Raw genomic sequence first — 22,287 nt, 5'->3', positions numbered from 1 at the left:
AAGGAGTATGAATATCTGAATACAATACTTACTTTGTCCACTAGAGAGCACCACAGTAAAAGAATGCAACGACCATGATGAATGTGTATACTCACACGCATGTCAATGCAAAACTCCGGCCACGAAAGAGCACATTTAAAACCATTTAAATGCAGTACTCTTTCTGTCCACGAGAGAGCACTATAGTTAAAAAAATACAGTATTTAAATGCAATCGTGTTCAAAATACAATACTCACTGTCCACTTGGGCTTCTTCTTTTTCTTTCGGCTTTTTCCTGGATACACCACAGTAAAACAAGAGAACATTTACATGCAATACTCTTTGTGTCCATTGGATGGCGCCAAAGTAAAAGTTTCATGAGAGAACATTTGACTGCAGCACTGTATCCATTCACCACAGGGCAACAAGCGCACACACACACACACGCACATACAGACATAAATGGGCTTCATAAGCTTTTATTTACATGCCATAGTGCTCCAGCTTGTGCAACCAGACAGCAGCTACACTTCAAATTCCTTCATTTTGCTTGGAAAGAATATTACTAACACTGACCCAACCGTCACAGCGCCCCCTCCTGGCGGCCATTTGGTAACCAGCAAATGAGTAAAAAACAAACAAACAATTGAGCTTATCATGACTGATAAATCTTTTTGTCCAGAATCCCATTCAGTGATGAAATAGAAAAATAAATAACTATACAATATATCATCTCTTTTCCGTGCTTGCTATGAGTTATGAAGAGGAAGAAGGCGTTATTGCTGTACAAAAAAAAGCCGTGATAAAGCACCTCAGACTCGGTAAAGCTAAATATTCCAACATTTGGGAAAGTGAGGAATGATCTACAAGTGCTGAGCAAAGAAGCAGAACAAGACCATGTGACACAAAGGGGCGGGCCTTAGATGAATAGAGCTTTTTTACAATATGAAAATAAGCTTATATACAGTATGAAACAAATATGTACAAAAGCATAAATATATAAATATCTGATACAAAAATAAATATAGATTTGTTTCAAAGAGTCTCTTATGCACACGCGACGTTCCCTTCGCCTGGGACGACATTCACTTCCTGGATGCTCGTATCTTGGCATTGCGGCGTCGTGGCCGAAGACGATGACGACGACGTGGTGAAAATTCCTTCATCTTCTAGAGGAAGGCCAGGGAATGACGCCGCTTCTGCATTTGGGAGGACGGAGAAACAAGCCATCCAAAGGTCAGCTGTACCTAATCAAGTGTCCTCATCAGTTTTACTATTCAAAAAATGGCGACATACTTTCGGAAGGTTTGTCTTCTTCCTCGTCCCTGTCCCCGCTCAACTCCTGTGTGTCGACGAGCTGACGGGAAGAGTCCAGGCGCTGGCAGGAAGAGTCCAGGAGCTGACAGGAAGAGTCCAGGAGCTGACGGGAAGAGTCGTCGGCCAGCCCAAACGTCTGCTCGTGAGGGTCGGCGTCGCTAAAATGCGGAGGGAAGTCAGTCAGAGGCGTTGATGGATGACGGACGGCCCCGTCATCGGCCAGGTGAAGGTACCTGCTGGCGTAGTGGTAGAGCGGAAGGTGCCCATTGGGCGGTCCCTGCGGCAACAAGGTGTCACATTCCAGAGGACAGTCCACGTCGTCCTGAAACACAGCAGCACCACCGTGGTCAACGTCGGCATCAACCATGATCACGAATAGTAAACAACTCATGATCAGTGTCGTCGTATTCGATTCCCACCTGCAGGCGGTGGGCTTTGCCGTTGTGGCCGTAGTCTCCACTCGCGGGGTAAACGGCGTGCGGGACCGTCAGGTGGGCGTCCATGGGACAGTGTCCCACCAGGGCGAGACCCTGAAGAGGAACCATGGTGTACTGGCACGAGGACACGGGGGCAGCCACGGTCGGGAAGCACAAGTCCGACGTTTGCTCTAAAAAAAAATAATAATAAAAAAATCAACCAATCAGGTTTTGTTGTGGTTTCCTTTCCTTAGCGTGTGAACACGACAGGAATGGAGACAAATGACTCAGCGACGTTACTTCACTTGAAATTAATGAATAAATCATGTGTGCGTGCACGTGTGTGCGTGCACGTGCGTCTTACTCTGCTTGGCCCAGGCCCTCCACAGGCAGAAGGGGATGAAGGCAACGATGATGAAGACGAAGGCTCCGAGCACGATCCCGACGATGAGGTAAGGGAGGTCACCCGGCCGGGGCACCAGCCCGCTGGTGTGGCCCACCTCTTGGTCGGGGCTCTCCGAGGGGGCGGGGCGCTGGTGATGAGGACGCGCTATGGAGGAGGATGAGGATGAGATGATGAGACGCGGCGAAAGAGCGAGGACGGCGTCTTCGGGCCCGACGCGCTCACCTTTGGTCTCCAGGATGACCACGTTGCCAAACTCGCTCTCGCCCTTCTCGTTGAAGCTCTGCATCTTGATGTCGTACGCCGTCTCGGGCTGCAGGTCGCCGATGGAGTGCCAGTAGCGGTCGCCCTCCACCACGTCCTTCTTGTAGTCGCTGTCGTTGTCGCTGTCGGTGGGCCGGTAGTAGATGTAGAAGCCGTAGATGGGCGTGTTGTTGACTGGCGTGTACTGGGGGGGGGCAGGAGGACAGCAGCGTGTGACGATAACCATAGAAAGGGAAATGTGTTGCAGGAGAGGCTCTGGCTGCTCAGTACAAGATCCCACACACTCGCACAATGATCAAGTACGACTCCAATGCTTTCTGATGGCCACAGTTTGACCCTGGAACAGACAAACTGACTCAAGGTTTCTTACCGTCCATTTGAGGATGATGGTGGTCTCGTTGATGGCCTCGTTGTAGGTGATGTAGGGGCCGTCCACGGGGCGCTCGTGGGTCCTCCCCCCCACCACCGTGTAGGCTTTGGAGGGGGCGCTCGGGGGGCTGGACCCGATCACGTTGACAGCCAAGACTCTGAACTTGTAGGAGGTCCCTACGTGGATGAGAACGCCGTGTTAGGTTTGCTAACCAGATCGCCGATGATGTGTTTAAGGCCGTGGGAAAGCACAACATCGTGCCGACTGAAGACGGCCCACCTTTCTCCAGACCGGTGATCTCCACGGAGAGGCGTGACGGCGGGATGTTCTCCACCGCCGTCACCCAGTCCTCGCCCGCCTTCTTCACCTTCTTGTACTCCACGCGGAAGGACTGGATGGGGAAGCCTCGGTTGCCGCGGGGGATCCACGTCACGTAGGCGGACGTCTCCGTCGCCGTGGAGACCGTGGGCTTGTCCGGCGCCTCGGGAGCTGCCGAGGGAGGGAAGACGGAGGTCAAATGTCAACACGTGAAAGTGGAAGTGGGGAAAAGCAAAGATGGAGGATGAGGCTGCAAAGTGGCGGACATTTCCAGGAATTTCTCCGGGGATTTTAGATGATTGACAGGGAAGTAGCTGGCATTGCTGCAACGTGATATTTACCATTAAGAATGCTATAAATTCCCAGCATTTTGCAGCCCCCGAAGGGGACCAGGATGTTGGTAGAGAAGAGAAACTTACTGAGAGTTCATCCGTGAGAAAGTGAAAGTGAAAGAGAGAGAAACGGTCATGTTAGTCCAAAAGCTAAGACGCTAGCCGAGGAGGAGGAGGAGGAGGACAGGTTTGCGTAGCGCCACATGAAACCATGCTTACGAGAAAGGCTCGGCGAGGGGACGGCAGGCGTTTTGGGCAGATCGTTGTGTCCTCCTAAACCCTTGCGACCTTGAGGACAGGAAGACAGGAAGACAGGAAGTCAGGGTGAGGTTTTCCACAATAAAAGTGTTTTTGTTCCACCTGGAAGGTGCGGCCTACCTCTGCCGGTCCTGAAGGTCATCATGGCGGGCTGGCCTAAGCCCGCACAGTTCTTGGCGGCCATCTCCACCTCGTAGAGGCTGTCTGGCTGCAGCTTGGCCAGCGTGAGCTTGTGCAGGGCGCCCGAGATGCTGCTGGACGTCCACTCGGCCAACGGGTCGCCCACCTGAGACGCGCACAGGTTATTTGGATGGAAGCGTTGGTTTGCTAACAAGCTAACCAGGTTGTGCTAATTTTGTATGAGTCTTTCTTCTGTTGCGGTACCTTTCTGTACTTGATCATGTACTCCAGCACGGGGGCTCCTCGCTCGTGTCTGGGCCTCCAGGTCAGCTCGTAGTGGTCGGCTTTGCCGGTGCGAGGCTGGCTGAGGATGATGGGGGCTTCGGCGGGCAGGATCTGTCCCGGCAGCGAGGCGCAGTCCAGAGGCAGCATGGCCCCCGAGGCCCCGGGCCTCACGGGCGGCTGCTCCCTCAGCACTTTGTCCGGACTGAGGGGCCGATACATGGAGGGCAGCTTCCCCCTGGCGCTAACCCCTGCGACAACAAACATCGGGCTCGGTAACGACTCTTTCAAACGAACCGAGTCTCATCGTCCCACTCACCGCTCGATATCGTGATGAGGCGAGCGGACGCCTGAGCGCTGCCCACGCCGTTCTCCACCATGCACTGGTACAGGCCCTCGTCCTGGGGGCCCACGTTGGAGATGCGGAGCATGCGGGAGGTCAAGCGGTGGTGAGCGGACGGCGAGAGGGGCCGGGCGTTGTGCAGCCACGTCACGGACGGCGCCGGCTTGCCCCGGGCTTGGCAGCTGAAGCGCACGGTCTCGCCAAACATCACTTCCTGCTGCTGAAGCTCCACCGCCACCTGAGGAGGCTCTGCGCCGTGACGACAAAGACAGCTTAGGGTCTGGAGATCAGGGAGTTTTTACATCAGGAAAATGTACCCTTTGTGTATAATGGCTCCACCTAGTGGACAAGTTGGGGTATTACAGCTCCCCTCTCACTAAAACACGCATTCAATTGGTGAAAATGAAAAAGCTACCACCATTTTTGTTCCATTTGAGGTACTGTTATGCTGTTATGGTACCCAAACACGATATTCCAACCCCAAGTAGAACTCTACTGTCTTCCAACAGGATAGAAACGGTTGAAATGTGCATCGAGAGAAAAGAGGAAAATGGCATCGATCAACCGTACTTGGAACACGGACCCAGTTGATGGTTGGCTGCTTGTGGATGAGGGAAAGCAGAGCTCATTACCGCAGCGACAATGCTTTAATTACAGCCAGATGCACACACACACACACACACACACACACACACACACACACACACACACAGTACCAGCCTAATATTCGCCTTGGTAATATTCCTAAGTATATGTATATTTCTATTGGTGTCCTCGCTTACCAAACACTTGCACATCGTAGAGCACGGTGGCGGCCATGGCGGAGGAGCCAATGCCGTTGTCGGCCCGGCAGGCGTACGTCCCCGAGTCGCCCTCGGCCACGGCGTCGATGAGCAGGTTGCTGAGCAGGAAGCGAGTGTTGTTTCCGAGGAAGCGCAGGTCCAGGCCGTCCTTGGCCCATGTGACCTGCGGGGTGGGGATGCCGCTGGCCACGCACTCCAGCACCAGCCGCTGGCCTTTGGTCACCATGATGGAGCGGGACGCCGGCGGGTAGATGATGCGGGCCGCCTCCGACGTGGAGCCTGTCCAAAGGAGACGACGCGTGAGCGCTTATTTGCCACGTCGGGTCTGGCGAGGGACTTCCTGCGCGGCTCGTAATTGACATCACAATGCGAATGTCTTTGAAGGCGCTCCAAATGTTTCAAAGAGTTATGGCCGCCAGGAGCTGCGGCTAAGTGCACCGCGGCATGCAAGTGTGCGGCACATGTGCAGCACATGTCTGAACCCCGAACGCGACGTTCATTTTGATGCTCGGCGACTTACGGCGTATGCGCAGGCGGTCGGTGGAGGTGGAGGTTTTGACCTCCTGGGTGACGGGGTTGTAAGCGGCGCACTTGTACGGCCCCTCGTCGTCCCGCGTGGCGTTGGCGATCTGCAGGTTCCCTGACGGCATGATGAGGTAGTTGCCTGCGGGGAGAAGAACGCAATGATGGAAGCGCCAGGACGAACCTAACAACGCGTGAAGCGCTTGTTCAAACACAGGCGGATAGAGTCACATGACCTTTGGCCCTTCTCTCGGTGTTATTTTTACGGGTGCTGGAGACGCTGCACGCAGGGTGTGGGGACTTCCTCCCAGTTTTCATAAGGACTACTGTGGAATTTCCACTACAAGCTTTAAATCCAGCACTTTTTTCCATTTAAGGAATACTGCTGATCCAAAATGAACACGGTCTTCCTCTCTGCTACGCTTTGTCCGTAACCCTCACCTTAATCCCAACTCCTTTTCCAACAGTAACAGCATCAGAAGACGAAGCAAAGTAAAATAATTCAACAGGTTTCTGCTGGAGAATGAAATAAAGGTGCAGTACCACCAGAGGCCACAGGAGGGCAGCTTGGAGTCTACTGAAGCAGGGAATGTTTTCACAGTAAAATGTTGTTCATTTCCTCCCAGATGAAGCTGCTGGTATCAGAAGCTACAGCTCGGAGGCATCATCGGCATTCCAGCCGCTAAAGCTGGGCTGCTTTTCTTCTCCAGGCAGTTGGGAAGTTAATAGTTTGGAAAAATAAACAAGCCAATTTGCGTTTGAGCATTCTTGAGATAATACTCTTATCAGCGCTTTAATGATGGGCCCAGATAGCGCTTTGGCATTCCTGTAAATTATGAAGATAGTTTGGGAAGTAGGGGGGGCAGGGGTGGTGATAAGTGGGCGGCAGGGGCCCGGTGGGGGTTACCTTTGGACGTCTCCAGCCATTCCTGCTTGACGCTGTATCGGACCTGAGCTTTGGGCTGGCTCTCCGGGAGGTGACACTCGATGACGGCCGTGTTGCCTTCGTCCACCTCGATCTCCTGCTGGTCGTCGGGCTCGAAGTCACGCAGCTCTGAGAGGAGACGAGGTGGAGATGTCACGTCACACGTACTGTATGTTGCGACACAGTCTGGGTTGCATAAACAACATCTGGCGGCTGGGTTGTTATCCCGTCTCTTTATAGCATCGCTCGCTTTAAAATATGTGATATAGCGGCTTAACTTTCCTTGGCGTGCCCCCCCCCGGCTACGTAACAGCCTAGCAGTCATGGCTCATCTTGTCAAACTTCATACTCGGGGCTGGGTGGTGCTCCGTGGGAACCGGGCGGCGTGGGATTACCGGGGACCATGTGCTGCAAACGCCCCGCAGACACACAGTCTGCACGGCACAGACACCGATCTCACCTTTGACCCCCTAAACCCCTGCCTGAGCGGCCCAGAGGCCTGGCCGCGGGGTCAGAGGTGAGAGGTGTCCAGGCTATCGGGTTTCAGGGAAATATATCCACTTTGGCTTTGGGAGGAAACGGCACGACGCTGCTCTTAAGAGGCCGGAAAAACAGCAGAGAGGAGGAGGAGGAGGAGGAGGGCCGGCATTTTTATGATAGAGTTCGAGAGCAGCACATTGGTCTATTGTTTCTCCAGGAGCATAAATATGTTGTTGATTCAGTCTTTGAGAGAGGTGTGTTGTTCTTGGATCTGCTGTCCAAGTGATAGCTGGAACATCTCCATGATTTCATCAAAGCAAAGAACAAACGGCTTCCCTGCAAGACAGCCCTGATTTACTCACCCGGTCCTGCTGTCTGTCTGTCTGCTGGAGCTATAAAAAGTGGAGGAATGGGGGGGCATGAGGGTATGAACACAAAGCACACACCCACAAACACACACACGTATGCTGGGTTCTCCATTTCAGCAATTTGGGAAAGATGAGAATCCCAGCCAAGCCCGTCAGGCTAAGTGCTGGTAGGCTTGAAAGCCCAAAGACGGAGCGCTCCATTTGCTAAATCAATCAGGTGGTGTTTTCACAGCCTCCTGCACCCCCCCACATCCCCCCCATATCTGCACACCTTCCTCCTCCAGTCTCAAAAATTCCTTCACTTCCACCCTTTAACCCTCGCTCCCTCCCGCATTCTTCCCAGCCAGGAGACCCCCGCATGGCTGCCTCGCTCAGGTGTGTGTGTGCATGTGTGTGCATGTGTGTACATGTGTGTGTGCGCATCCTGCAGAGGTCGGGGGGCCGAGCGGAGGATTGATTGTGTTCATAAAGCCAAGTGGACCTCCCGCACCGGGGCCCCTTCTTGGCAAAGCCTTGGCTCCGATGCTTGAGGAGCAGGATGCATTCATCATATTCATGCGGAGCAGCAGAGGCGCTGCATGGATTGGGGATTATGGATTGTGGATTACGGCGTGTCCTTGTGCAACGTGCTTGGCGCTCACGTGCAACGAGTGGACCGGACCAGGTAGGGCATCGAGGGAATCCAATGTGGCCAAGAACACATGGAGATGGAGCGACTGGGCGGTTGATGATGACGTACTTGGGGGCGTGGCAACGATGGAGCGCTTTGGTTCAGTTCAGTTTAACATCACCAACAAGAGGAGACTAAGGGCCACTGCAGCAAAGCGGAGACTGTGGAGTGTAGTACTGCAGCAAAGTTAGCATCTGGGTTTAGAGGCGGCAATGACGCATCTGCTCAACATGGCGGTATCACGACCACTTCGTTCATTTGGTACATTTTGGACAACAGGACCACAAGTTGAAAACTGAAAGTGAGGCAAGACGGAAAAAGGGCTTTTGTTTTATATCTTGGCAGCGGTGTTGGCGAGGGGAGGGGACGTGGCCGGCAAGGAAAGGGGAGGCAGGAGAAAGTGACAAGGCGAGGAGTGAAAGCTGCGTGAGGACAACCAGGTCTCATCTTGTCTGGGCTGGTCTTGAACACCTCACGGCGTCATCAGCCTCACGCCTCACATCACATCACGCACGACTACGTTTGCAACTTCATCATGTCCTCCAGTCAGACATTGAGACATACACGCGGCCCCCTCGTCCACCACAGCCCCCCCCACCCCCGTCCACCACACGTCCCTCAGCAACCTCTGAGTCAGTAATGGGACCATAACTTCTGCTGAGCCCAGCTGTCAGGCCCCATGGAGAGGTTATGGGAGCAAACGGGGGCGGGGGGGTTGGGTACTCAGCGAGTCCGGGTCCCTCTTCCTGTTCGGACTGGTCCCTGCCCCCGGGTCCCCTTCATTCCTGTGGTTCAGGTTACACTGCTTCAGGCCGCCTCACGGTCCCATGATGCATATCAAATATACCCCCCCCCCCAGCCAATCTGAGGATCTAAACCCCATTAGGCGAAGGCTAGGAGGCAAAACAAAGTCTTGAATAAAAAGTTAACAGAATAAAAAGTGACTCATGCAAAATAATTCGAAATGCACGGCCACGGTCCCCAACTTGTGTTTTTTGGACGTTCTTTTGTGAAAAAGCGCGTGTGTGCGCAGCGTGGGTGGTTACTCACTGGCTGCGGTGACGTCAGCAGGCACGCTGGCCAGGGCTCCGGCGTCGGTGGCGACCACACACTGGTAGCGGCCAAGAGTCACGTTGGAGAGCGTGGCGATGAACAAGCCGCCGGGCCCCAGCACCACGCCGAGATCTCCGTCCGTCAGGTGCCGGCCATTCAGGCGCCAGCTGATGTTGGCGGAGGCGGGCCGGGCGCCGCATTGCAGACTCACGCTGCCTCCCAGCTTCTGCACCACCGAGGCGGGCTCCTCGGTGAACTCTGGGACCTCGTCTGATGATGGGAAATGATTTTTTTACAAGAATCAGCTTTGGGCTTTTAGACAGTTTTGCGTTTATTCTTTTTTCCCTCTTGGAAGTTCTGTTGACACACAATACTTCTTTTCTCTTTCCCGCCCGCCTTGGTGGCGAGCGCTGCTCATGCAAGCTACCCACTCCTTGAGATTTATTTCAAACAAAGTGCTGCTGCAGCTGCCAAACACGTTAAAACGCCTCCCTCCCTGCGAGTGGGAATATTTTGGCCTTGGCGGGACTCGGGCTGCGCCAGGTGTTAGGAAAAACCCACGTAAAGGCATCCGTACGCCGACTGTGTGCGTTCCTTGTTTTGAAAACGCCACTCGGTGCACTCACCAGGGACGGCGGCGCCACTCTGGAGGCAGCACAGCAGTACTGCACCCAGCGCGCACAACACTGGAGCGCTTCTTTTTCTCATCCACGGAGTCCAGTCTCGCTTTCCCGACATCTTCCATGCACCGCTCTGTGGAAGAGACAGAAAATAGGACTTTTGAAAAACCAATTTCCACCGGTACGCACTCCAGCAGCATGCATCCATGATAGCATAAAGGAGCGAATGTTTTCATTGACGTTTGTTGGCGACAATAAACAACATCAGCAAATTCCATGAAACCTGGTGGAGGTGGTGCAGTGAGCAGTGGTGCAGGTTTTGGTGCAGATCTGGATAAATGTGTGACAGCTACACCACCAACATCATGTAAACTTTGATTCAGACGACCATGTAAGGTTGATGTGCCATTAAATGTCTGTTAGGTCCATCCTTTGTTGCCACAGCAACTGCTATCTGGGGGCATAAACAAGACAACTGGTGAAGGAGTCCAACCTCACTAAATCCTCCTTTACATGTCAAATGTACATTACAGACATCAATTGAAAGAGGAAAAGAAGCATGCATGCAGTGGCACTGCTAACTACTGGCCTGGCAGGCACATTACAGCGCTCTGTCTTATTCCCAGGTCTGTTTATAAAAACAAAGTCAAAAAGATAGAAGCATCTCCCGGTCTGCGTCACGTCCACAAACAGGCGGCCATGAAGGAAACACAAGTCTGTCAGTGCCCCCAGCAGCAACACACAAGCCTACCCTTTCTTTTCCGCCAAGCCCCCATCCCGCCACGCTGACCCCGTCTCCCCATGCATTCATCAAAGGGGCGCCCTCATTCTGGGGGCTGTAACCTGACGCTGCCCCCCACCCCCCGCTCAGGTGTAAGTGATCCAGGTAGAAGAGTGCACCAGGAAGAACAAAAAACAAGAGGCTGTATTGAAAGAGCGGCTAATGAGAGGTGGGGGTGGGGGGGTGACGGCGGCGGCGTCATGCTCCAGTGCGGCGGGATGCTGATGGTAATAGCCGGTCTATTAACGGTTAATGCAGAGAGTGCATCTCTTCTCTCGCTCTGGCGTCGCTCGCTGCCAAGTTTCCTGAATTCTTTCCTGTCAGGTTAAACTAACAACTTCCCGTCAGGATGAGGAGGGTGGTCCCGTCCCGCACCGCTCACATCCCTCCCACTCCCATCGCACGTCCCTGAACATGCATAATATTCAAGGGCGCTTTAAAAAGAAATACAGAAAGGAGGCTTTCTGGTGCTGTCGTGTTTGTCCAGCTCTTATCGCGGCGAGGGGAGATGATTAATGAGGCCGCACGGACAAAGCACAAAGAGCAGGCGAGTAGCGGGGAGGAAGAGGATGGAAACTCTTACAAGCGCTCTCTCTCGCTCGGTGAAAATGTGGAGCTGCCGGGCACATTTAGTGAAAATGAGTTCATGCAGCAAGCTGACGGAAAAACAGTTGTTAGCTAAGCCAAGAGTCACACACAAGACCACACACTGCACGCCATTAATAAGAGCAATATTAGATTAGCGACCACCCGCCGACATGCAAAAACAACACAAGAAGCTGGAAGAATTCTTTACAGAATTATTCATTTTGGAGCACTTTTTTTACTTTTATTATTACAGGCTGTTTCACCGAGGTGGCTAACAGATTGCTAATGTTCAATAGCCAAAACAATGCTCACAAAAAACACTGAAAAGCCGGTCTAGGTTAAGTTTATCATACATAAAACTTATGTACAGTTTGTACAAACACTCTAAACTCAATAGGTGGCATCATGGCAACAACTGTCCAAATGAATAAGACGCGGGTATTTTAGGCTCAAATGATGCTAAGTTGTGGTATTAAATGTTAATTTGTAGCTCACTTGGATGTCAGATCCCTTTACCACAAAATGTGTGCGCTGTTTCCCAGAAGAATGGCCACGTAAATAAATAAAGTGGCGTACTTACAGTACCACAATAGGTACCCTTAATCCAACATAAGAAGTGTGTTGATGTGCCGGCTTTATTGGCTCCATTAGATTGCACCGCTGTCAATGTGGGGGAAAAAGGAGAAAACAAGCTTGGCAAATATTTCCCCCCTGGAACGGAGACGTGAGACGGGCATTTTGAGTGAATAAGCCAGCCGGAGCGTCACATATGTACACTTGCATTTAGTGGCGAGCTGACACGGTAAACAAACAAAGTGTGTGGAGGCCTGTGGCTTCTGTGGGCCGCTCGCAACCTGGAGCAGCTGCTCATAAAAAGACGCGCACATCTGTATGCAGCACCTGTGTCCACTGTGGGGGATGCTAAAATGCAAAGCGGGCCACGGCGGGACGGACCAATACCTGTTGGATACCTGTCCCAATCGTGCCGTCTAGTTGGCACTGTGAAAGCAGTGAGAAGGGAGGACGAGATGGATGGAGCGTTGTTAAAACAGCTCCCTCGTACATCATGGCGGCCTAAAAACAGCCACGAACGTGATTGATTGGTCAGCTGGGCCTCGTGTTTGCTTAGCCTCCAGATGAAAAGTTGCCCTGACATCGATGTCCAACCTTTTCCATCCATCCATCCCTCCCTAAAACCAGGCTCGCACACACAAAGGAGCGAGAGAGAGAGAAAGAGAGAGGAGACTCCTACACAGCAGCAAGGCTGATAAAAACCAGAACACTCAGCCCAACCCCCCCTCTAAATCCATACGTGCCCAAAACTCTATGTGGGAGTTGTCATGCGGTATTAAAACAAAATAGACTTCATATCTTCCAGCTGTCTGTGACTGCAATTTGTAAACTTACACTTGGACTGGAAGAACAACAACGTTTTTAGGTGCATGTGTGTTTACAGCGTTTGTTGGGCATATACAGTATGAGTAGCAGGAAACAAAAGTACTCATGACCATGCAATGTTCCCCATACATTCATTTCCTAGTTCCACCACAAGTACGTTTGTCGCTACCTGTTCAGCCTCACCCATAGACACATTCGTGAAAGTAGCTCGTTGTTCCAACTCTGGGCAGTAGATGGCATAGTAACGCTACTTCTTGGTCAGCCAGGGAAGAAGAAGACAAAGCAGGAGGGACCAGTGTTGCCTACTGCCAAAACAGTGATCAATATGTTTGCCTATTTTTCCTATGTCGGAGTCCAAACCGCGAACTGTTCATAACCAATGACTTGGTCCATGCAGAGCCTAAAAAAACAATCACTCCATAAATCAAAACAACAAGCTGTAGACGAATCAATCAACTAACTAAATCATCTTTGACACATGTGACTCACTGCCAACGATGGCGTCATCGAGCCCCTGACCTCAGCAACATGCCACCACAAATAGATTGTAGTCCTGTGGGAAACACATGGCTGAACCTCCTCAGACTGAGGAATGCATTTTTGTCCTCTGTACAGGACAAGCATTTGTTTCACATTCAGAAGACGATGAGATACATCAAACACATGAGTGGTCTTAGATTGATACTTACATACAGTGCCTTAGTAAGTCATATACGCGTACAATGGTGTCGTGTCAATATAATTGTAGTAATAGAATATAAAAAATAGCAAAATGAAACAATGATTCGGTTGGCAAGAAAGGCAGGCTTGGACAGGCCTTGACCTCTGACCTCACCCATAAATACTCCAAGGTCCTGTTGGTACAGTAACGGTAATAATACTCCAAATGTGCTTCACTTTTCACTTCCTGCTGGTGTCTAAATACTTTTGTTCATATCGTGTCTACGCTGCGTTTGTGGTCACATGACAGTAAGTAAAACCACCAGGGGAGCGCCCCAATGCCCATCCCCTCTCTCCAGCCCCCTCCGGGGCCATTGTGGTTGTCTCCGGGCGGATAAATTCATTTTGACAAGCTTGCTAATTGGACAAAACCAGCCTGGAGCCTCCTCTCTGAGCGCTCACATTCCATCTGCTTTCTGGCTTGGGGGGGGGGGGGGGTTCCCTGGCTGTTGAATATTTATCACCCTTCCTTACCCACCTTCCTCCCTCACTTTTACGTCTTGTGTACCCCCCTCCCTCTCTTCTTGAGGTTCTCCAAACACACCACAAGCCCCCCACCCCCTCCCCCCGGTCCCCCCCTTTAGATAAACACATGCGGTGTCAAGTGTGAGGAGTGGCGGAGGATTCAACTTGCCCGCCGGGCTCCGCGGCCCACAATGCAGCGCCGCATAGCTGCCGCGCGGGAGGCCGGTTGCCCCGGGCGACGCTAACAGGCAGAACGCACCTTAATAGAGTGGAGAGTCATTGTAAAGCAGTGAGCCGGCGCACAGACAAAGACCCTCGCGGACCCCTGGAGAAAGGGGAGACGCTGCTCTGAAGGGCCCGAGGAAGAGCTGATGGGCCCTGGCTCAATGACCACGCAGATGAGGGAGGGAGGGGGGGGGCTCAATGACCAAGTGGTTAGAGAGTTTCTGGATTGATGGGTAAAAGGATGAGGGAGGGGGTTGACTCCAGGAGCAGGACGTCAACTGGCGGGTCAGCCAATGGGAGGCCGGCGCTCGACAACACGCTGACATATTTTCACCTCGCTCTGTCAAGCTGTTGGCTCGCTCGATGGCACGGGTTACGAGTGCAAGGGGGGGTGGGGGTCCAGAGTTGACTTAACACAGCCCGTAGAAGTCACCTACTAAAACAGGCAGAGGCAAAAGGGGTGTTGCAGATAACTTTGTTTGTTAGCAGCAATGCTAACAATCCTGACACAGGAGCCATTCAGGCCACACTAACACTTTACAACAAGGCCTCAAACCACAGAAAAATAATGATAATAATAATCCACAGTAAGGAAAATTGTAGTGTTGCTTTATGAAGTGATGGCAACTGTCAACAAAGCCTGACTGTGTAAGGCAGTGCGAGTCCAGGTCAGCGTCTCAGTCTTTTTTAGTCAAACTAAATCCCACTATTGCTATTATTATAAACGTGCATAAAAATATAAAAAAAGCTGCAAGTGTCCTGTGAAGACAATGATGTGACCAGAAAGATATTCCGCCAGGAGAAGAGCATTGGCAGCCAACCAAGCAACCAACAGGTGGAGACAGGCTGGTTCTCATGCCATCAAATTACCCACAAAAACCTATCTAAGCATCGCTAACGAGATCACCCCCCCCCCTCGCAGCCATCTTTCAAGGTATTAAACTACATGCCCGTCCAAATCCTCCCGACTTCCCCTAACGAGCTGCAGAGCGTCTTTGGGGATTAACGAGGGAGATGTGGACAGACCCACAATTGTAAAGTGGGGAGGGGGGGGCGGAGGCGTTCAAATCAATTAGGCACCGGCGAATTAGCATTAATTTAGATAACGAAGCTGAATTAACCATGGCGAGCTAATTACGACACATTCCTGCGCTTGGCGTGAGATGCCGGCACGAAGCAGCGGGGCCATGGGAAAGGAACGGTCAAAAAAATAAATAATATATATTTTTTTTTAAAGGAACATAGGACAATGTATTAGCCAATCACGTGCAAGGAAGGAAGGGAAACGTTTGATTGCTATGATTACTATGATAACGGCTTCCACCAAGAAACAATAGTTATGGAACTGCATGGTGATGGATAACCACAATGTATCCCAGCAGACATGCTGGATGTTCTTGTGTATTCAAAAACCGACAAGTGTGGAGAAGTTAGTGTGTTACAGCTTCCTACACTTGGAAAGAACAACAACTAAATGAGGTTCTTTCCCCTACAAAAAATGGAACTGTCATACAATCACACCACGGAGCAGTCACAATTTTCTTTATTGGTATTCCATTACCTATGCAAAAAATAAATCAGCCTTTCCAACACCACTGCAATATATTATATAGAGGATGATGTCATGACGTGATCGTCTCATTGGCCATGATGCAACGCTGCCACAGATTAATACATCCAGCAAATAGAACAAACATACTACATCTGCTGTGTAGCTTTCACAATCTAAGATTTCTCACTCGTCGCTTTTTTGAAAAAGACTAGTCTGACTGCTGGCTAAATGTAGCAACAGTGTCAATAAGTTGGCAAGCCTGATCCCTCCTTCTACATCTTCTTATTATCTGGCAGAGCAGGGGATATAAGGTGCCTTGACAAGCAGACAGTCCCATATCATATGTTTATGAACGAGGGCGGCCGGCCACAAATAAATAAATGTACAGGAAACACTGAACTTTGCAAAGGAAACATCACTCTTTAAGGAGGATAAATAAGTCTTTGCTGGCTTTAGCCGAGCAGCGAGCATCTAAACACATGCACGCACACACACACACAAACAACGCGGTGAGGAGAAAGCGAACTAATACCCACAATTTCAAGAGCACTCATCACACACATGCACTTACATATTTCACCTAGCCACAACTATTCTCTGGCTGCCTGCTTTCTCTGGCCGCGCATAAGCAAGCAATCACACAAAGTCCTATTACATGGTAAAAGTATACTCACACAGCGCACAAATATGCAGACCTCAGGATCCTTTTTTCCCTCCCTCCACACACACACAGAAAAACAAGCTGCCACTTCTATCCTCAGCCTGGGGCACACATACACGCCATACAGCACGCATGCATTTTATTAGGTACACAATACACACAGCGGCCGTGCTGCCATTCCGACGTTTTTGCTCCATACAGTCAGTACATGCGTGCAGCTTACTCCTTCCTGCATTTGGGGGATGGAAAAAGGTGGGGGAGAAGGCTCTCCCTCCCCAAAAAAAGAAAACTTTCTTTAGCAGCATGGAACCAATTATAAATCAAGAGCAATTTCTGCCTATTATTCAGCAGGAGCCAAGGGAGGGATTTGTGAGTGAGGCTGCCTGGCTCAGCGGGAGACGCAGGAAGGAAAAGGAGAAGCGGAGCGGCTGCATGGTTATATGTAAAACAGATATGGCAGGCAGCCCCGAGAAAGGAGATAAGGCTTCAGCGAAGTCACAAGGCTTATTGGAAAAGCAGGTATTTGGGGGTGGGGGGCAGGAAATGAAAGAGCAAGCAAGCCGGACCTGGGCGGGCCTAAGAGGAGAAGCAGCTGGAGCAGGAACCATGCAGGAACCAGCTCTCAGAGTCTGGAGCTCCATTTAGTCTTTTCAGCACAGACACCTCTGGTCCTGCCAATCAGGGGCCTGGATGTGCCAGGTAATCCAACCTATACCGGAACCGCCAGAACGGCACTCGTCTTGCAAGTGTAAAAAGAAGTGAACCGCTAGCAAAAGCAAAGATTTGAAATGACAACTGCACACTGCAAAGATGATTGGCCTATACAACACGTTCGAAACAGCTCAAAACGTTGTTTGGTTTCATGGGTATCCAATGTTCAATGGTCTACAGTAAAACACAGCTGGAACATTGGAGGTGGATGTTTTCAGTAGGAAAAATAAGTTATATAAGCACACTAAAAAAGTACAGTCAAACAAAAAAAAGCACTACAGCTCTGATTAAGTTGGTCTTCCTTTTTGGTATTAGTGTAACTTATGTGTAGATTATACTTTGATGCTGGCTGAACTGAGGTGTTGGGGGTACGCTGTCCCCTCGTCCATAAAGATGGAGGGTTAAGATGTGACTGTCGAGGTGTACTTTTCTCAAACAAATTTGAGCAAGAAGCTCAGGAGTATAGTATTTCACCGTAACATCAAATCCAACCACTTCACGTTGGACAGCTGACAGAGCAGCACAGTGGAAAATTCCAGCTCTTGATAACGCTGGGAGGAGGTTGGGTGGGGGGGGGGGGGGGGGGGGGGTGCCCAGTGATTCATCCGCTGGGATGAGGCCCTGCCAATTTGACATTCTTCCATTTTACATGTGATTATTGGTTAAAGCATTGGAACACAGCCTAGAATCCTACATGACATTTACTCACGTCGGTGCAGGAAAGTTCATGTTTTGAAAAGTTTGAATGTCAGCGGAAAGGACATTCTTCACCTTAAGGCAATGTCCACACAAACTCAAATATTTCCGAAATGAAGCATGATAACGGCTTTGTTCATCAATACACTGATATAGCAGATGTACCATGATGATGTCTGCAGGATCGTACACGGAGCCCGGGAAATAACTCAAACCAGTGCCAGTTTAAGAAGACGTTTTGCATCATGGCCAATAATGCAAATAATAAAATACTGAATGTGTTGTTGTACTGCAGGTGAGAACGCAACTCGTTCTACAGTCATGTCGTGCAACGTTCTCCTTCAGATTTTGCCAGATTTTGGACCTGCATGGACACATTGATTGAATAAACTTAATGAGGTAAGACCGATATTACACCTGCATGTGAATGATCCATTAGAGCTCAGCTGTGTCGCCAACAACACCCTCTAATCTCTGTCCAAATATCTACTTTACACACACAGCGCTATTTGTCTACACACAAGCACCCCCCCCCCCACACCTCCAATTGATGTGGAGTGGATCAGTAAGCAAACAGTACTCACACGTCATTCACAATGTGTGAGTTTGCAAGTGTGCAAGAGAAAGTGAGCAGAGGTAACTTCATTCATCAATCAGGAGCCAATTAACCTGCAGCTAAGAGGGATTTGGCTAATGCTTATTAATGGACAGAATATCAAAAAATGCGTGGGAAAGGTTGCCGTCGGCTGTGAGAGGCACCTGAAGCGGAGAGGGATTTTTTTTCCTCTGCTCTAATCTTGTTTCGTTTGATGGCGGCATGTTTAATTATCCTCAAAAGTCCACCCCCCCCCCTTGTCCTCGCATTCCTCCCTCTCAATACGGCCCAGGCTGCCAGAGGTATGCGGCCCCTCGTGGAAACCTGCCAGCCCAGGTGTCCTCCTATGGATGCACCCATAAACCCATCATTTTCAATCAATCAGCACTGAAGCCAGTACCAATCCAATACAAGACTTCATCCACAATTCACCCTATTTTTTGCTTTAGGCTGCTGCATTGTACATAAATAATGGAAGTGAAGTATTAGACACCACTCATTATGCTGCATCGCAGTTACACACCACAATTAGATGTAGCTACAAAACTAGAGACATCACTGAATCAGTACACTTGTATTCTTTCTTGCCTCGAGGGAGCACACAGGTGAGGCCCCAGCTGAGGCCCTACCGCCCTGATTGGACGCTCACACGGGCGGTAAAAGCCCAAAAAGTTTGCCCCGCCAGTGTCTGTTTTGGCTGCACGAGTGTCCCGCTGTCAAAGATGAAAGCATGCCCTCCAGGAAGGCTCCTTTTCCCCTCTTCCCCTCCTCTTTTGTCACTTAACAGCAACGTTCCACCCTCTGCAATAACAACGCCGCAGTCACAAACACCACATCATCTCCATTTTTACTCAACACTTACGACATAAGCCATGTCCGAAAGGAGAAAAATGCATTTGGAGAACCACACTGAGGTGGCTGGCCACCAAGATACACACCGCTGGAGCATTCCTCAACAGGCGATAGGTGATAAATATGCAAAAGCCTTTCCAGTTTCGCCTTCAAAGGAGATAACTGAGGCCAAACTGGCAAGAAAGTCAGTCTCCTGGCTGGATCCGTTAGCCCCTAAAGACAAGTCAAATACCGTAGCATGACAGCCTGCTGCGGTTCTCATCATAGCCGACATTAAAACGATACAGCTTCGGCTCTGGCCCTTGAAACGGACATAAAAATGTTTGTCCGGCGAGCCCACGTGGCTTCTTGTGGCTTCCTGTGATCTGACTGAATGAATGCTACTTTTACCAGCTTATAAAATGACTGGAACGGGGGCATGTTTTACCTTAGACCACTTACCAGCGACTATTGTAGGCCTTTCATGAGACTCTAACCACATTATGTGTATTTTCTAGAATTAATTCACGCTGTAGCAAGTTTTATCAATCATTATTAACCATGCAGCACAGATTCATTTCTTGGTTGTGTTCTTTCTGATGACATTATGCGCCCACGTGGTTGCTATGGCAATACATAATGTAAATGTAGTGCAAGTTTGGCCTGAATCGACCCAAGACTATAATTTAAGATGCCGCATAAGCGTTTCATTTAATGGTGTTTTGATGAATGGCGCAGAGAAACGGGCAGATAATCAGGACTGGAATCAATTAGTTCAACTTTGATGCATCTCACTTGCCAAGAGCCTCGCTTATCTTCTTTGTTCCAGAGACCAGTTCATTCCCTGAGAAACAGCGTTCCCAATTAGCGAGGAGGCCAGACGGTTGCTTCTCGACTTTTAATCCGAGTGACATCAATTCAGCGGCGCTCTTGTCTCATGTCAAGAGCAGATTCCGGGGCCAGAAATGTGAATTGTGACAACAAAAACAACACCTGGGCTGGACAACATGAGCCCTGGGGCCGTTGCCGTCCTCCAGACCCCCTCCGGCTGGTGACTGAGACCAGGGCCAAGGCTCATTAGCAGCCCTGGGGGATTAACACAAACATCTTCTCATTAAGAGGATGCAAGCAGCCATGACAGAGGAGGGATGTTTTAAGAGGAGGTTGACACCACCAGACCCAGAAAAGCATCGCTCTGGTTGTTATGCGTGACAACATCAGCAAGACAAGACAGTAAACTAAATACATACATTCAATCAGAACAAATTGGTCCTTTTAAATGTTTATTATGTCTTGCCATTCGAAAAAACAGTCACCGAATCTGCAGATAATGTGCAGGGAAATGGTGCATTCACTGTAGGCTGGGAGAAAACGCTTTCCCCAGAATTCTGTCCGACATTGCTACACTGTCTGGTGGTATAGTGGGGGGGTAAATGAACCCAGCAGTTCAAATGCCCCCCCCCCCAAAAAAAAAAGTTGGCCACTGTAGGCTGCGGCCTGCAACACGTAAATGACTTTTAGTAGAAAAAAAGACAAAACTAAGCCACAAAATCACAAGCGACGTGTCGCCCACTCCCGAAAAACACACTTAGTGGTTTTAAAGTGCGGCCGTTTTCCACGCCAATTCAAAGTCAAGAAAGCAGCACATTAATAAGACGCTAAAACTGTGACGCCGAATGAAAATCTCATTTCTGGAAGCCGAAATGACATTTAGTCCAGCTTTGGGGTGCACGGATACGTTTAAAAAGGAAACACATGCTAGGATGCTAGCAAGCATGACAAAGTGGTAGCGACCCAACGATCACTTTTTGGCGTTTTAAAGTTCGGCGCAAGTAAAGATTAGTGCAAAAGTGCATTGATAACATAGCTAGGTTTGTTTTCATTGAAGAAGAAAGCCTCAAACTTACCAAAACTGCTCGATCTGCTGCTCGCACCTCGTTTTTTTTCTGCAGAGCGATCTTCAGTTCGACTGCGGGCGACTTTTTTAGTCCTTCTCCCAAACAAGAAAAGCAAAAAGAAAGCAAAAAACGTCGTCTTCTTCTACTTGTTCTCGTGTGTTGTTTGGATTCACTGCGACGAAGCCAGCGACATTTTCTCCACACAAAGTTTCTCACACTGAAAGGCCGTTTTTGGATGACTGAGCTCTCAAACAATTCTCCCCCCGCTTTTGCGACGCCTTTCGAGTCCTCCCACTTCCCAAGCAGGAGGAGGGACGTGAACAATGCGGGAACTGCATCATGGACCCCCTAAAAAACAACCTGCACGTCACCTCATGGCAAAAACGTACAATGCCAGCACATGTGTTTGTTTCACTCATTAAAACATATTAACTCCTCTTCAGGGCTGTCCTGCAGGGGTAAAAAGTTTCACCCCTTCCCTACCTCCTCATTTGGTATGCTTTGGTCCACACAGTTTTTATACTGACCAGTCCACTGAGGCCTGCAGCCCTCCAGGCAGCTGTGCTGTTAGTTGAAAGAACAGTTAGTTTTTTTTTTAATTAACTGACACTCACGGGTACTCATGAAAGTTAACTCGTTCATGTACTCACCGCTGCTTCCACCAGCTGAACACATCTGCTCTTTGCCTCAAATCAACTCTCCTCTCTGCTTCCTGCCTGCAGCACAGGCTCCACAACACGAACGATTCACTCTGACTAACAGGTACTTTCACTGACTCACAAGGTGACCAAGACTCGAGCTTTCTTTCAACTCAAGTGTTGAAGACTCGAGTTTAGGATGACTCACGAGTTGACCAAGATTCAAGGTGTTCGACTAAAGATGCGAGATTGACAAAGACTCGAATTTTGGGCACTCGACGAAGACTGTCAAAGTTTAACTGACTCATGACTTGTGAGTTTCTGTGCATGCGTTCTACCACGAGTACACCGGATATATGAAGTAGAAGTGTCCTGCAGCAAAGTGGAGACTGAGGAGTAGCCCATAGTACTGCTGTATCTTGGGCAAGCTAACACGAGAATGTGTGTTTATTTGGAATTTGTACTCCTGTATCTTACCACATTATAATGATGCCAATCATGTAGTATAGTATCTGATTAGCACGCTAGCAGATACTACACAGTAGTGGTTTATGCTGCTCACTACTCAGAGAGGCCTGTACACATACATTAGTTCACCCTTCAGCAAAAAGAGGGTACCAAAAAAAAAAACCGGGACACCTCCCTCTTCCCCAAAAACAACCCCTTCCCCCTCACCCCTCCTCT

The 22,287-nt window shown here is 49.9% G+C and overlaps 1 protein-coding gene across 1 annotated transcript; it reads right to left on the bottom strand.

Moving 5' to 3' along the window:
- Positions 1 to 449: 449 nt before the first annotated feature.
- Positions 450 to 21,767, bottom strand: boc (BOC cell adhesion associated, oncogene regulated). Its single transcript, XM_058060554.1, has 19 exons — positions 21,616 to 21,767; positions 20,975 to 21,529; positions 9,851 to 9,977; positions 9,222 to 9,494; positions 6,636 to 6,782; positions 5,727 to 5,870; positions 5,186 to 5,485; positions 4,380 to 4,652; positions 4,043 to 4,311; positions 3,779 to 3,944; positions 3,620 to 3,688; positions 3,030 to 3,239; positions 2,751 to 2,926; positions 2,342 to 2,564; positions 2,078 to 2,263; positions 1,717 to 1,904; positions 1,531 to 1,619; positions 1,277 to 1,455; positions 450 to 1,179 (listed from the first exon to the last, which is right to left on the bottom strand). The coding sequence occupies exons 3-19, from the start codon at positions 9,960 to 9,962 to the stop codon at positions 1,028 to 1,030; spliced, it is 3,156 nt and encodes a 1,051-aa protein (XP_057916537.1). The 5' UTR covers positions 9,963 to 9,977; positions 20,975 to 21,529; positions 21,616 to 21,767; the 3' UTR covers positions 450 to 1,027.
- Positions 21,768 to 22,287: the final 520 nt, after the last annotated feature.

The sequence above is a fragment of the Doryrhamphus excisus genome, chromosome 21 (assembly GCF_030265055.1).
Source record: "Doryrhamphus excisus isolate RoL2022-K1 chromosome 21, RoL_Dexc_1.0, whole genome shotgun sequence".
Taxonomy (NCBI): domain Eukaryota; kingdom Metazoa; phylum Chordata; class Actinopteri; order Syngnathiformes; family Syngnathidae; genus Doryrhamphus; species Doryrhamphus excisus.
The sequence above is the reverse complement of the archived record's forward strand: the minus strand, read 5'-3'. Positions and strand labels throughout refer to the sequence as shown.